The sequence below is a fragment of the Ambystoma mexicanum genome, chromosome 10 (genome assembly GCF_040938575.1).
Source record: "Ambystoma mexicanum isolate Mex_15411 chromosome 10, UKY_AmexF1_1, whole genome shotgun sequence".
NCBI lineage: Eukaryota > Metazoa > Chordata > Amphibia > Caudata > Ambystomatidae > Ambystoma > Ambystoma mexicanum.
The window spans coordinates 56849844-56863975 of NC_090932.1; the positions used below are offsets into that span (position 1 = coordinate 56849844).

Genomic DNA, 14132 nt, shown 5'->3' on the forward strand with positions numbered 1-14132 from the left:
GCCCGCAAGCAGCGCAGCTTTTGGGGCCCGCCCAGGAACAGGCTAGGGAGGCCCATTGCCTTTGTGTGATATCGATGTTTGCAGGGATATCAAAAGGTCGTCTGATATTTCTAGAATTTTGTGGCTGAGATGAGCAGATTGCCTACTGATTGAATATGTCCCTGTGAGAGTAGCATGATCCTGTTACCCTTGTTTTCAGGGAATTAACATGGCTGTACAGGAGTGGTGACAGGAGCAGGGCATAGCCATAAACCATAACATTCTAGTTCATCTCCCAACATCGGCTCACCTACCTGCACAGCTGTTTGACTACAGTGCTATTATATTATATCCATTATATTTAACTGCTAAAAGGTTGTTTGGGGGAATCAAACCGTGGATGGTGGCAGATTTTCTAAAAACTTAATTCCACTGTGAGAAGCTGTTCAATGGGAGTGGTGTTTGCAGATTGCTTTTCCGATAGTTTATGCAAGCTCAGGCGGAGGATGGAAGTCAGAATTTCTTGCCCTCTGCTAAATCTGTAGGTTTCGTTCCCCTAGACTTGTCCTTATTCTACGAGGATCATGTTCAGCAGACCATTATTTTTGTTACTCCCTTCGAGCCATTATATTCTATAGTCCTCCAGCTGTCTTCCGCCCTAGAGTTCATACACTTGTGGTCATCCGCTTGGTTTCTGAAAATGTGATCCTGGTTGGGCTTACCCGCCTTGACTCTAGCTCTCCTAGAGGCCACTTTGCATGCATTTGAGAGATTAGTGACTGGTCCTAGGAAGTTTTAACAAATATTGTTCCCCCCTCCCCACCCACTGGAAGAACCTACAAGTGCAGAGAGTGCATTTTAAAATTGCCTTACTGACCCATAAGGTAATGCAGCTTAGGTTTGCCTTTTTTACTTGGCAGAGAAGCTTTAGATTTCTGACGGCTTTTGTCGACTACCTATTCAGAATGTTAGTAGCCTGGCCTTGAACAAATGGTCTTCACGCTAATTTTCCTGTCTGTTTAGAAAGGGCTTGCACTTAACTCCATGTCCAGTTACCGGCATTTTAGGAAACCGTTCATAGCCTTGCTTTGCAGGATGTCTGTATTTGGGGCTTTATTATCTTTTGGGTGGAATTAGGTGTTTGTTTGGTTTTCCAACATCCTAATGCTTAGTGTTTTGTGCATGCGTGTAGTAGGCACCAAATCATTTCATTTGTAAATTAACTGTGCTGACTTTGCTCCCAACTACGATCCTTTCCTTGTTTAAGGGCACACCTTACAATTAGTTTGCTTGAAGCACTTTGCATGCTTCCGCTGTCCATTATAAAGTTGGACAGAACAATAGCAAAGTGTAATGGGTGCACTCCTGGGTATATCAAAGGTAGTGAAAGTAACTAAGTTAGTGATGTGCAGAGGAGAGTAACACAACACTGAAACTGTGTTGTGTGATGAATAAAGTACAAAAGAAAGTGTCCACGGTCTGTGGAACACTCGCGTCTCCTGCACACTCGGGAGATTGTACAATGACAAACGATAAGTAAATAGCATTCATATATAAATAAATAAAACTTTATGGATAAGTTGTTCAGACACTCTTATGAAGAGTCAAAAGTAGTAATTGTAAATGAGCCCAATCAATTATAAGGTGGCTTCTTTGTCAAACAAATTATTCCAGGTCAATTAAATTAAACCTAAATTTGAGATTATAACGTTCTTTTAGTACAATTCAGCAAGGTGGAGCAAAAGAAACAGTCCAACTGATAATACAAAGTTGCAATATTAATTTCATATTGGTGTCATGTATTCAGAGGTAATTGTTAGTAAGAACTCAACGTGTTTCGGAAATAGAATTTCCTTCATCAGGAGTGGTTATTTGTTGATCTATTAATAAAAATCTTTGATCCAGAATTCTGATATCTGCAGATTCTAAAACAAATAATATTCTCTTAGATTACATGTCTGAAATCGATACATTAGCAGATTTTCAATCAGCTGAATTAGCTAAAGGTGACCATACCTGGCATGGGTGCCCCACTGTAATTCTGTCTGAGGATCACGGTCTACTATTTTAAGATGGTGGATCACCTGTAAATGCCCCAAAGGTTCATAAGTGCCTGGACTCAAGGTTTTGCGGAAAAGAGAAGTCATAAGAGGATGAAAGACATACCTCTATGTAAGAAGTAGGTTCCTTTGTTAAGGGTACTGCGTCACATGTGGTTGATCTTAGGTTTGAAAGCCAATAGTTTAGGTGTCCTGGGACAGAGATTTTAGTACACATAATTTGAACTGTAATGCAAAAACTAAAAAAATTAATAAATAAAACAGTATCAGGGATTTGTGGCCTAGATGACCTGGTAGAGTATACTAATCAAGCACTTATGCTTACCTCCCGGCGGGGGGCACATGTCCCAGGGTCTCTTGTGCGTTGTTTTTGATAGTTAATAAGGCTCTTCTTTAGAGTAGGGAGTCGCCCACATTGAGAGTTCTACAGCAATAATTGCTTGGTGTCTATACAGGAAGAATTGAAAAAGGACTTAATTCTGTACGAAGGACTCTTATAAGGGTTTAATTGACTGTGATGGTGCATTGTCCAGGTTGCCAGTTGTTTTTGTCTTGATGGAGTACGCAGTATGGGTCATCCCTGCATACTCATCCTACTAAAATAGGGGTACTGTATGAACCAATCTAGAAAAGTAGTAGGGAACCCCACCTCGCCATCTGTCTTTTGAGGATCCTGAACACTCACACGGTGGGTAAGAAACAACAATATTTTCTACTTTGAAAGTATTACACCAAATTATGCATTTGCTATCGGTTTAAGACCGCTTTTATTACAAACATAATGCTCATTTTTATGTGCACTTAAAAACTGTAGCCTCTGCCATATATTAAGTGCCTGGGGGTTAGTACAAGTGTTCATATGTCAAACATAATTGTAACATTGCATCCCGAATTTAAAATGAGAAAGACATCTGAAACATTGTCACACAGATGTCTAAAAGAAAGACGAGCAATAATGTCGACACCCCAGTAGCCCAGAGGTTAGAGCAGCTAGCTTTGCTTTGAGATATTTCTTACCACCCATTTATCTCTATGCATGTCAAAGCAAAGAGACTGAATGCAGAGGAAATGCATTGAAACTAAATTACCCTTTTGAACTTGTTCTTTATCATAGACTAGAATTATGCAAGTTAGACAGATGTGCGCCTACGTTGTGATTCACAATATGAATAAGGTTTTATCTGCAATAAAGTGAAACAAAACTGGCAGGAAAAATACTCTGAATAACAGCAAAACTTTAAGAAAAATAAACAGTTTTACTTGCACATTTAAATGTGTGTCACTAATGCAGCGCCTAAAATGAACTGAACTATTTAAGCTATGCTACATAGTATCTATCACTCACTTCCCACACCCTTCAATTAACAGATAATTACCTAGGTTAAGCTGGCGATATTTACTGACCCTGCTTGGCAGTGGCCTAGAGTCATTCACAGATGAGGTCGCTCAAGACTTTGCACTTCTTCTATTAATTGGCAACCAAGGAGAGAAATAGCCAGCACACCGTCAGCTTGCAAGCACTGGACTCACTGGACTCAGTCTGCCTAGGAACCAGCACTTCTGCCTCCTTTGTCAGTGAGTGCAAGAAAAAGAAAACCTAGCTTCTCTACCTCCAACCCTTTTCATAAAACTCCCTGCCACTCCAGAACACCTTCCTCTGACAAGATCATCCCACTAAAACATCGCACGATTTCCTCTGTGCCCTTTAGCCGAAACACACACTGCATTGCTGAATAGAAAATTATACATTTTTCTTGTGCCTCCTGCTCCAATACAACGCAGTGTCTTTAGAAACGGGTTTTCATATTCCTCAGCTTACAACACAGATCCAGCCTGCACGTTTAAATCCTTTTTCTTTTCCATTTTCAGAGCATCCTGCATTTCGCTCAATCTGCATCTAGCTTATATCATGGGCTAATTTGCACTAAATGTTAGTATGGGAATCAGCATGTTAAATGGGGTTGCGTTAATTAGTATATTAGTTTCATGTTAGTATTATTTGTTGGTGCAGCTCAGCCCATTAAAATTGCATCATGGAGCAAAGTGATCGTTTTCTAGCATGTGCTATGTGCCATCTATTTAAATTCAGCCTGAGACTCGTAGTCTTGAGTCCTAGTTAAAGTTCAAACCCTCCCCTTAATGTGAATACTGAACTGAAGAGTCTACATGTTGAAATGCAGAGCCTACATTCTTCCTACATGTCCAAGCCATCCATCACATCACTGTCTCAGAAGGTCTTTTGTAATAAAAGCGGTGTTAAGCTATCTTACAAGACATAATTCTGTGTCATTCTTTGAGAGTACAAAATATTGACGTCTAGTCCCACAGTGTGAACCCTCAGGATCCTCAAGACACAGATGGCGAGGTGGATCCCTAATAAGTTTTTAGATTAGTTGATGGAGTACGCCCACAGGTTCTTGCTACAGACTTTGTGGCAGTGACCTGTGTGTGTGTTTGTGTGTGTGTGTGTGTACTTGCCTTCCAAAGTGCCCTCTGAGGTTTCAAAAGCTGACAAATACAGTTACATTTGTATATTCGATGCATTGGCCCATTAACATGTCATGTTTGTGCGCACAGAATGTGCTGTATCCTGGATAAATGCGGTTTAAATGATATTTCATTCAGTTGAGATTAAATCTCTTACCGTAAGGTCCTTGGCGGCCGTACACTATGCAATTTTAGTGTTCTTCACATGCATTTCTCGGTGGAGGGAGGAATTGGTCTGCTGCCTTCTGAAGCTAGATTCCATGGAGGGGTTTGCCTTCCTTTACATTGCCAATAGGACACTATTTACATTCTGGCATGTAAGACAAATCTGCTGAAGTTGTTTCATGTGTGCTTTTTCTACCTCATAAACTGATTTAATTTCTAAGCTCAAGATAATGAGGATGCTCTGCCTGGCGTAGCTCCCCCTGGTTGACTTCCTTTGCCGGGGTGGGGGGGTGGGGCATAGGGAAAGGGGGGGTGTGTAACTTCTGTTTTCTGACAGAGCGTTCTGGCTTTGTGCTTGAATTTCCAAAGTCATAATTGGCAGCTTTGGGGGTGATGGCAACCATTAACTCATTAAGATCATGTATACCCACTTTCTATGTATCTGTAAGTTTGCAGAAAGTAGCCTTATTCATAGTGAAGACGTGTCCTTTGTGTGTGTGTCCATTTCATTGGTCAGGTCCTTGGTGGGTATAAATGGTACACATCCTCTTGCATTTTAAACATTTTTATAAAAGGTGTTCTAGCTCATTTGAGAAGGTCAGGGGGGTGGAGGGTCATCAACGTGTTTCCACATGAAGCACAATCAGTGTATTGAGTGAATGCGATGTGTGTTCTACAAGAAGTTTCTCCTCCGTCTTGGTTACCTAATGTACTTACCTTAGTATGACATAAAACCGTTAATACTTAAAAATCTTTACCGCTGGCCAAATTAAGTTTTTCTCTCAACGTTAAGGGAATGGGTGATCCTCTTAAACAGCAAAAAACACTCTCCTGCGAGAAAAGACAAGGGACCGAGAGAATACTTTTACGAGACACTCACCGCTTGAAAGCCGAGCATAAGCTGACCAAGGGATGGGTGAGTTATTCATTTTTCGCTTCACACTCGGCCTAGAAACCAGAGGGCTGCTGTCTTGCCCAGCCAAGAAACTAATTTTCTGTGCTGTAGACATGTTGAGGACACAGCCATAATCTGTTACTGATTGGCTTGCTTAACGAATCATTCATAAAATGTACATGTCGCTGTCCAACAATCTCAATTTAAATTCTTTGAGAGAAACACTTAATATGTACCTTTCTCATGGAAGTGAGTTATGCGGGAGACGGTCCCCTCCAACTCCCCTAAGGTTGTAAGTCATGGCGGACTCTTCTGGCTAAAGCACAAACGATTTTGGGGGGAAAATGATTCACTGCCCCAAGCGCAAATAATTATGCAAACATTTTAATTTGTGGATGTATGTCATCGGATCCATGTACGTTGTGTTGTAGTGGTTGTTTGCTGTAGGCAACAGCTGATGGTGTGCCATAAAGTCAATAAGAAGCTTATGTCTGAATTCGCAACCAACTGCTGTTGAACACCCTCTTTTGAAAAAAAAAATACTTTCTCCCCATTAGTCGGGGGTAGATTGAATTAAGTTGGGGCAATGCGTTGGTGATGCAATTGACCTTTTAATGGGATAACCCCCAAGCACCGGGTTTGGATGTGCATGAGGTAAGACACTGGGACAGAAATAGAATTGATGAGCAAACATTTTAACCAGCTCCTGGCCGTCTGCACAGGGTAAGCAGAAGCTAACTGGAGTTGCCAGGAGCTAGTACATGGCATGTTGCAAAGGTACCTTTTTGCTGGAAATGCAAATTGTAACCTTTTCTTCCTTTCATAACTCCCATTATGCTTTAAATGGCATTTCTAGGTTGCCAAATGCAGTAGCATGATTGTTCAGCAATTGTCCACAATTATGAGCAGTTAATTGAAGGGCATTCTCCTCTGCACTGTGCCTTAACACCGCCTGCTGATTTTGGAGTACTGTACATACACCAAAAGCAGCAGACTGGCTACCTTCCCAATTTAAAAATCCTGAAATCGTCTGATTCATGGTTAAGATCCAGCTTTAGAAAAATTCCCAAATGTAGGGTTGATGTCGCATAAGTACATGTCGGTCCTAAGTCAAAAGAAAAACCTTTTTGGATTCGAGTTGTCAAGCTAACCTGTCTCTTTTAAGGTTACAAGCAGGAGCCAAATCGCTAACAGCAATTTCGCTCCCTTGGGCTGGTTGGGGCAATGAAGGTATAATGTGTAGGGATTAGTGCAGGTTTTAAAGGGTTATCAAGGAGATTGAGAATTACTGAGAACTTGCCTGCCTAGCAAACCGAAAATGGCCCAGAAATGCTGCAAGAATACACACTGGTGAGAAAATTGAACAACCTGCAGGATACACGCATGTATGTCCCTAAAATCTAAACATTACGTAGTCCATTGAAAAAGCTCTTCATCAGTTGTGGCAATCCAGCTGACACCCAAGTGGCTAGAATGTCATACATAGAAGTTGTATCCATGCATCCTTCAACCTACCGAAGGCCACTGTAACTGGCAATACATTTTCTGTCTCCCAGAATAACCCAAAGAGACTGTGAGACCTTCCGTTCTGAGGAAGGCGTCTCAACCTGAGACACTGGAATCTATACAGTAACCTTTTACTTGTGAGTGTGTATTGATTATTTTCTCTACTGCTCTTCTCTTAAGCCTACATTTTCTCCTTCGTTCTGCTTGGCAATGTTTTATGCAGCTACCTTAGTGTTGGTATGTGGTCCTTACAAATTACAAGTCTATAGATGTGTGGCTTTGGTTCCTCTAAAGGACATTGTCGGAGAACCCCACTAAACTAGTGGTCAGAGGGGAAGCGGGACTGGTTTTGGGACGTTTGGCTAGTGCACTGACCTTACCAGAAAGGACTCTTAATTTCTATGTGCACTGGTGTAGTTGTAAGATGCTCCGTTACCCAAGTGCTTATTTCTTCTGCTCTTTCTGCTGGCATCCAATGTGTTTATGCACCTGACTGGCTCCCCCAGGCAGTTCCACCTGTTAATCGGGGACCCAACCATCGCAGAACAAAAAAGTGCCATTTAGAAAGGGAATACTTTGCTCAAATGACGGTTTCCAGTCTTCAAGACTGGAGACAACAGTGCACATGACACCAAATAAAGGATTTAAGGTTCTTTATGGACACAGAATAATTGAGATCAAGTTTGAGGAACGTTTCATCAAGAGGTACCCCATTTCTTTTCACATTGTGGTGGAACATCTGTAGAAGAATGCACGCATACTGGTAAAAAAAAAGCAGGCGAGACTAGTTGGAACCTTTTAATTATCACTACAGAGTGCTTGGAAACAATTGTTATGGTACTATGTCATTTTGCCGACAGGAGTTTTTTCGATGGCATTTTTTTGCACAAAAAATGGATTGAAAAACTCATTGAAATATATTTTTGGGGGTCTCCACCAACCCCCTATCCCTATATTTGTATACCAACCCTAACCCCTCGTTTAGCCCCTTAAACTCACCTCCATATTTTGATTTTTTCTCCCGATGGAATATTTTAAGTACGTCCATCGAAAAAACTCCTGTCGGCCAAAGAATGTTGTGCCAATTGTTAACAAGCGAGTGATCTACAAATAAATACATGTATTGTGTTTATTTAATAATCACAATGTGGATTGTGATGAATCCAATGGTGTCATCACCCGTTTCCTGACAGTGACCGCCCCTCATGTGGCATGAGCATGGCAGCCGCTACCTGATCCTGACCCTGGGGGGGGGGGGGCGGCTGTGTGTGAGGGAGGGTCACGTTGGGGCAGACAACCTCCGGGGAAGTGTCATGGTATCATCACATGAGACAATGTATCCCCTTTTTTCTTCTGAGGATATCCCACCCATACCTAATGCCTTCATGGCATATTGTTACACTTCCACTCATCCACCTAGGAAGAGTGTTGAAAAACCTTTCACCAGATCTGTACACAAACCATCAAAAACCTACTTGCCTTTGAAAACAACAAGAACGTTTGCAAGTCATCAAGAATGGACTTTCATTCCCATAAGTATGAGAATACTGGGACGAGCAAGAGGGATCAAGTAATACAGATCACCCAAGGCCAAAAGCACAAGGCACGCTCTAGTTGCATTTCTTGCCTACAGTGGGGAAATTTAAACCACTGAAGCAGCTGACCAAGCAGTGATGCTGGCGGGAGAAGACTGCATCTCTCAGAAACGACTGAGGGACACGAGGTTGCCAGACATTTCGTCGAAAAAAATTGGTCGACCAGACAAATGGTCGAACCAATTTGGTCGAAAACCAAATGGTCGAATTTTTTTTTTTATTTTTATTTTAACCCTTTTTTTTTTTTTTTTTCTTTTGGGGGGGGTTCCCCCCCCAACCCCTTTTTTTCTCTAAAAACCCCTTTTTTAACTAAACGAAAACCCGAAAATAAATATATAAATAAAATAAAAAATTCGACCATTTGGTTTTCGACCAAATTGCGTCGACCAAATTGCAGTCGACCAGTTTTTTTTCGCCGAGTTGACTGGACACCGGACACGAAGGTGTTCCGTGGAGCCAACCGGCTCAACAAGAAGTAGGGAAGTGGACCGTGAGGGAGAACAAGCTGCAGTAACATCAGAAGCCGAGAGAAGAGTGTTTGCGGGTGTTAGGCGGTCGCTTCCACCTTACCAGAGCTCAGGAAGACTCCAGAGAGCCCTGCAGGAACCGAGAGGAGCAGAGAAGTCGGGAAACCGAAGCAGTGAGCAGGACGCCTAACGATTGCTGCTGGCTTACCACAGGGGAGAGAGACGCCAGGAAGAGTCCACGGATGGGAAGTGGGGACACCGGGCCCTATCGGCTGACATGCCAAACAAGTTAATGAACATAGCCCCTGAAAGAATACTTGCAAGTGAATATTGTTATTAAAGGGGAAAAGTAATCTGAACAAGAGACTTACAATGGTGTGTTTGTATGCAATACATATGGGAAGAAGTCCTGACAGAATAGTATACCAGGCAGATAAGATACCAGCTAAAGCGAATATAAGAGTGTATTCGTATTGGAAATGTGCAGGAGAGTGAACCAGGCAAATTGAAGGTGTGTTTGATGGTGCAAGAAAGTGTAACAAAGCCCTGGCAGGAGAGTATACCAGGGGGATGCTAATTGTGAACATATGGCTTTATGAAAAAGCCCTGACAGGAAAACATATCAGGCTTAAAGAAATATATTAAAGGTGAAAAGAAACCTGGCAGGAGCGTACACCAGGTATCCTAACCCGAAAAGGTACAAAATTCAAGTTTTGTGCGCCAGTTGTGTTGATGCTCAAGAGACTTATAAACCTGAAAGCAAACCAGAGTGAAGAGAAGTCCAGGGCAAGGGAATCGCCTTCTGGAGCACAAAACTATTTCCTTTGGAACGTTTGTGTTGGCGTTGCGCATTTTCTTTTTGAACATTTATACATCACTCAAGGCCAAAGACCTTTTCCCTTCCCACTTTGGAATTGCTTTGTTAGAATTTGGGGGTCAGAATAGAAATTTGGACACGGAACGTTTTGTTTTGGACATTCTGATAGCTGACAGAGCCTTAGTTTTGGTTTTAGGTAGGGAAGTTCCTCTAGTGAAGGACAGAGAGGCCTTTTTCCAACCCCCTTTTATTTTAACAAAAGCCTTTGACCAAAACTATGAACCCCTTGTGTCTGAGTTTAATTCCTGACTCCTTGCAGGATGCTGCAATGGACTTTCACAATTTAACACCTCTGTTATTTGTGTGTTTATACCTAGGGCTTGAGTGAGCCAGCACCGTTTTCAGATGAGCTTGAGCTGGACTACAGCAGGCCATATATCCGGGTTACGCTGGAAGAAGCAAGACTAGGAACGCCAGGTATGTCGCACACCGTTTCTATGTTATGGCATTTATTTCAAGTAATCATTATTAATGATGATTACGCTGCTCCTAATAATGGATCTCATTATTGCTGTTGTACCCAAGGGGAACCTGGGACTCGAACTGAACTTCTCAGGATACCTAATGGATAACAAACTAAAATTGTCACAGGCTGGAAATATTATTTAGTTATTAAAGTCTATGTACCGTGTTAGTTAGCCCACAAAGTTATTTATACATGCATCATACATACTACCACTGTTCTATTGTGTTCTTCTGTTATAATATAAAGATTGTACTTACCCACTGTCTGTAACTACGCTGTGATACCTCTGGGTCTGGACGTATAATAATAAATGTAATGAATAAAATAAATAAATCATGAATCCTGAACCATGCATTTCCAATATACAAAGTTATTTTGTTTTCCAGCAATGACTCCTCAAACTGAACAATGAAATCAAGTCCACTTTGGTTAAAAATGATATTGATAGCACAGAAAGTGTGCTCCGAGTTACAATGTGTTTGCTATTTTCCACCAAATTGATCTTAATGTTACAATTCTTGAGTAAAAGCGTTGATGTGCCGTGTTTCGACCTTACAGAAGCTAACCACTTGGTTCCTCTGATTTTATTAACAGCTTTCAGCAAGTCAATGTTGCCATTTATCTGAAACAAAATCAAAATGACTATTTTTTAAACCACTCCACCAACTGGTCTGTCAGCTCCTAACAGTCATTTTCTTAAAAGAAATCATGAATACTTACGGCTGATTTCTTTCCTTATTTCTTGCAACAAGGTTTTCACAAATCCTTGGATGGTCCGTTTACTAGTCAACCTTTGCAACCTAACAAAATGATAGATTAGGGGAATGGCCTCTGTTACATCCATAACACTGAAGCAGAATAAGCAGTCTCCTTTAACTTTTTTTATATTCTTTTAAACATTAATATTATAGAGTCACCATACTGCAGTCTGAAATTCAGTCGACAGTAACAGCTCTGCGGAAGGCATGGTATCAACAGTAAGACGGACACAAGTGACCACAGTTTAAGTGCGTTTATTGAACCTAAAAAAGGGTTTGAAAAACGCCTATCTAATCCTAAATCTACAGATGGAAGCAAACTATGACCATCAAATAATAACACCGTCCTAGTATTGTATTGTGAAAATAAAAGGGCCTATACTAATCAACCTATTGATTGATTGATATTTTATTTCTATAGCGCTCGTACACAAGTGTTTCAGAGCGCGACAAGGCAAGGGAGGGGAACAGGGGAGAACAAAAACAGCGATCTTACTAGGCCCAGTTACATTGAGAACATGCAAGTGCATGGGAGAGGGGCAGGGGAAAAGTGCATAGAAGGAGGGAGAAGTGGAAAGTGCGAAGCAGAGCAGAAACGGATAAATAACAATAAATAAATAATAAAGGCAACAAACAGTGGTAATGCAGCCAGCAATTTGCAAGTGCTAGGTTTAAGGCAGCAGACAAGGTAGGTCTTATAAGTGCAGGAAGAGAAAGGGGGGGGCTGTATGGCTACAGATACAGACCCCAGTGCAAGGGGTGGCCCCGGAGGCAGTGCGGGGTGGTGGCAGGTGAGCAGGTACCTGGGCCCAAAGGACAGAAGGTGTTCAGGTGCACAGTGCCAAGTGAGAACAGATCAGCAGGGGCGAGGGGGAGCGAAGGCAGAAGAGAAGAGGAAGGTCCGAGGTGTTTCCGGAACCGGAGATGGTTCGCAGGTTTTAGAGTGGCAGGGAGGCTATTCCAGAAGGTGGCCCCAGCGGAAGACGGAGATCTACCCCCAGCTCATTTCTTTGAAAAACGACTGACCCTAAGGGAGTTGGGGATAGAGGAGCGAAGAATTCAAGAGGGGAGGTATTTGCGCAGGGATAGCTGAAGGTATTTTTGACACAGGCCCCAGAAAGCCTTGTGGACAATGCAGAGGGTTTTAAATTTAATCCTTGCATACACTGGCAGCCAGTGGAGAGAGTTCAGAGCTGGAGAGATCACAATCCCAGGGCTTGAGGCCAAGGACAAGTCTTGAAGTCCTGTTCTGGATTAGTTGCAGAGGGCGGAGAGTAGAGGCAGGTAGATTTAGAAAGAGGCTGTTACAATAGTCCAATCTAGAGAGAACCAGAGCTTGGGATACCATGAGTTTCTGGGGGAAGGAGAGGAAAGGCAGAGTACCTCTGAGGAGGTGCAGTCGGAAATTTGACTTTTTAGAGACCTCAGAGATGTAGGCGGAGAAGGAAAGGGTGGAGTCAAAGATGACCCCGAAGTTCTTAGCCTCGCAGGTAGGAGGAGGGCCAAGGGAGGCTGGCCAGAGAGTGAGGGGAAAAGATGGTGAAGGTGTGCCGATGAGGAGGATCTCCGTCTTGCTGGCATTCAGACAAAGATCATTGGCGGAACACCAATCTTGAATGGCAGTTAGGCGATCAGAGATGAGAGAGGGAGAGGAGGTGGCAGAGGGCAGCCTGAAAATGAGTTGTCAGCGAAGCACTGGAAATTTGAGCAGAAAGTGGCGATGCAGTGGCAGAGAGTTGCCAGGTATTGGCTGAAAAGCCAGGGCGAGAGGTTAGACCCCTGGGGAACACCACAGGTAGAGAGGAAGATGGAAGAAAGGAAGGACCCAAGTTGGACCTGGGAGGGTCGATCTGAGAGGAAAGAGGTCAGCCAGGCCAGAGCCTGATCAGTGATACCCAGGTTTTCACAGAGACGGTTGATGTCAGAACTTTCTTCCAGGCGCAGAGGCAGCTTAAAACGCCTCCCTCCCCGTTAGGTCGCAATACCTGGAGATAGACAGCACAGGCAACCTTGACCCTTCGGGGAAAAAGGGTTAGGGTCCATTGGTTGGATAGGTAAGGAAGTTAGGAAGACCGGAAAAGGGTTTAGGTAGAGGTTCTGGATGGGAAGGGGGAATGTCAGGGTCACATGCTCCTCGGCTCCTGTTCCATGAATTCGCCGCCCATGCACTCCTGCTCTCACCACTCACTCCTTCACTGAATGCTTGAGTTCACCTCGGGCTTTTGTACTGGAGCCCCTCACCAGGACATCACACTGTCAGGTTTCCTTCTCTTATTCAAGTTTCCTTTTCATTATTTATCCTTTTCAGATTAGCTTTGTGTGGGTGGGAAGTTTTCCATTATAGTTGGTTAGGCCTTAACTTGATGATTCAGAATCCTGGTTCTGACCCAAGGCAAGATGGAGCCTCACAGTGACAGCTCTGATTGGCTAGAAGACAATGCTGAACAACAATGAACATTCTAAACTGTCACTCTGTGCCTTTCATCATCAAAACCCCATCTGAGAGGACGTGTTCAGTGGCTGCTCCTGCTTTAGTATTAGGCCTGGTGGATTTTATCCTTCAGATCTCAGCAGTTGAGCGGCTACTTTCTTGGGGGTTCAGGAGAAGTCTTCAGCTGGCAGGAATTCGTTTTGGAAGATAGGAAAAGCAGGAAATCTTTGTGAATTCGCTAAGGAGATAAGTGACTTTATTTCTACTGTAAATCTGTTCATCTTAAATACAGTCTCCTTGAAAATTCGTTAAAAGTAGTGTTTCAACTAAAACAATTGAACTATCGGTGTGCGCTTGTGTTTCCAGTGCGGTGTTCCTTAGCGCAAGATTTTGACTGTAACGTGCGTATTCAAGTGAGCGCGTGCTTTCTAGCGTTTGTATTCCGA

General features: G+C 42.7%; 1 protein-coding gene across 11 annotated transcripts in view; it reads left to right on the forward strand.

The window, feature by feature from the left end:
* The window catches only part of PCYT1A (phosphate cytidylyltransferase 1A, choline), a 333268-nt gene that overhangs the window by 177698 nt on the left and 141438 nt on the right, over positions 1 to 14132 (forward strand). For 6 of the 11 annotated variants that reach the window (XM_069617498.1, XM_069617493.1, XM_069617494.1 and 3 more), the window contains one exon: positions 10349 to 10448. In XM_069617498.1, the coding sequence (XP_069473599.1) occupies positions 10349 to 10448 (100 nt within the window). Of the gene's footprint in view, positions 1 to 5484; positions 5608 to 10348; positions 10449 to 14132 lie in introns of all 11 variants that reach the window. The other 5 variants (XM_069617488.1, XM_069617489.1, XM_069617491.1 and 2 more) reach the window with 1 other exon arrangement.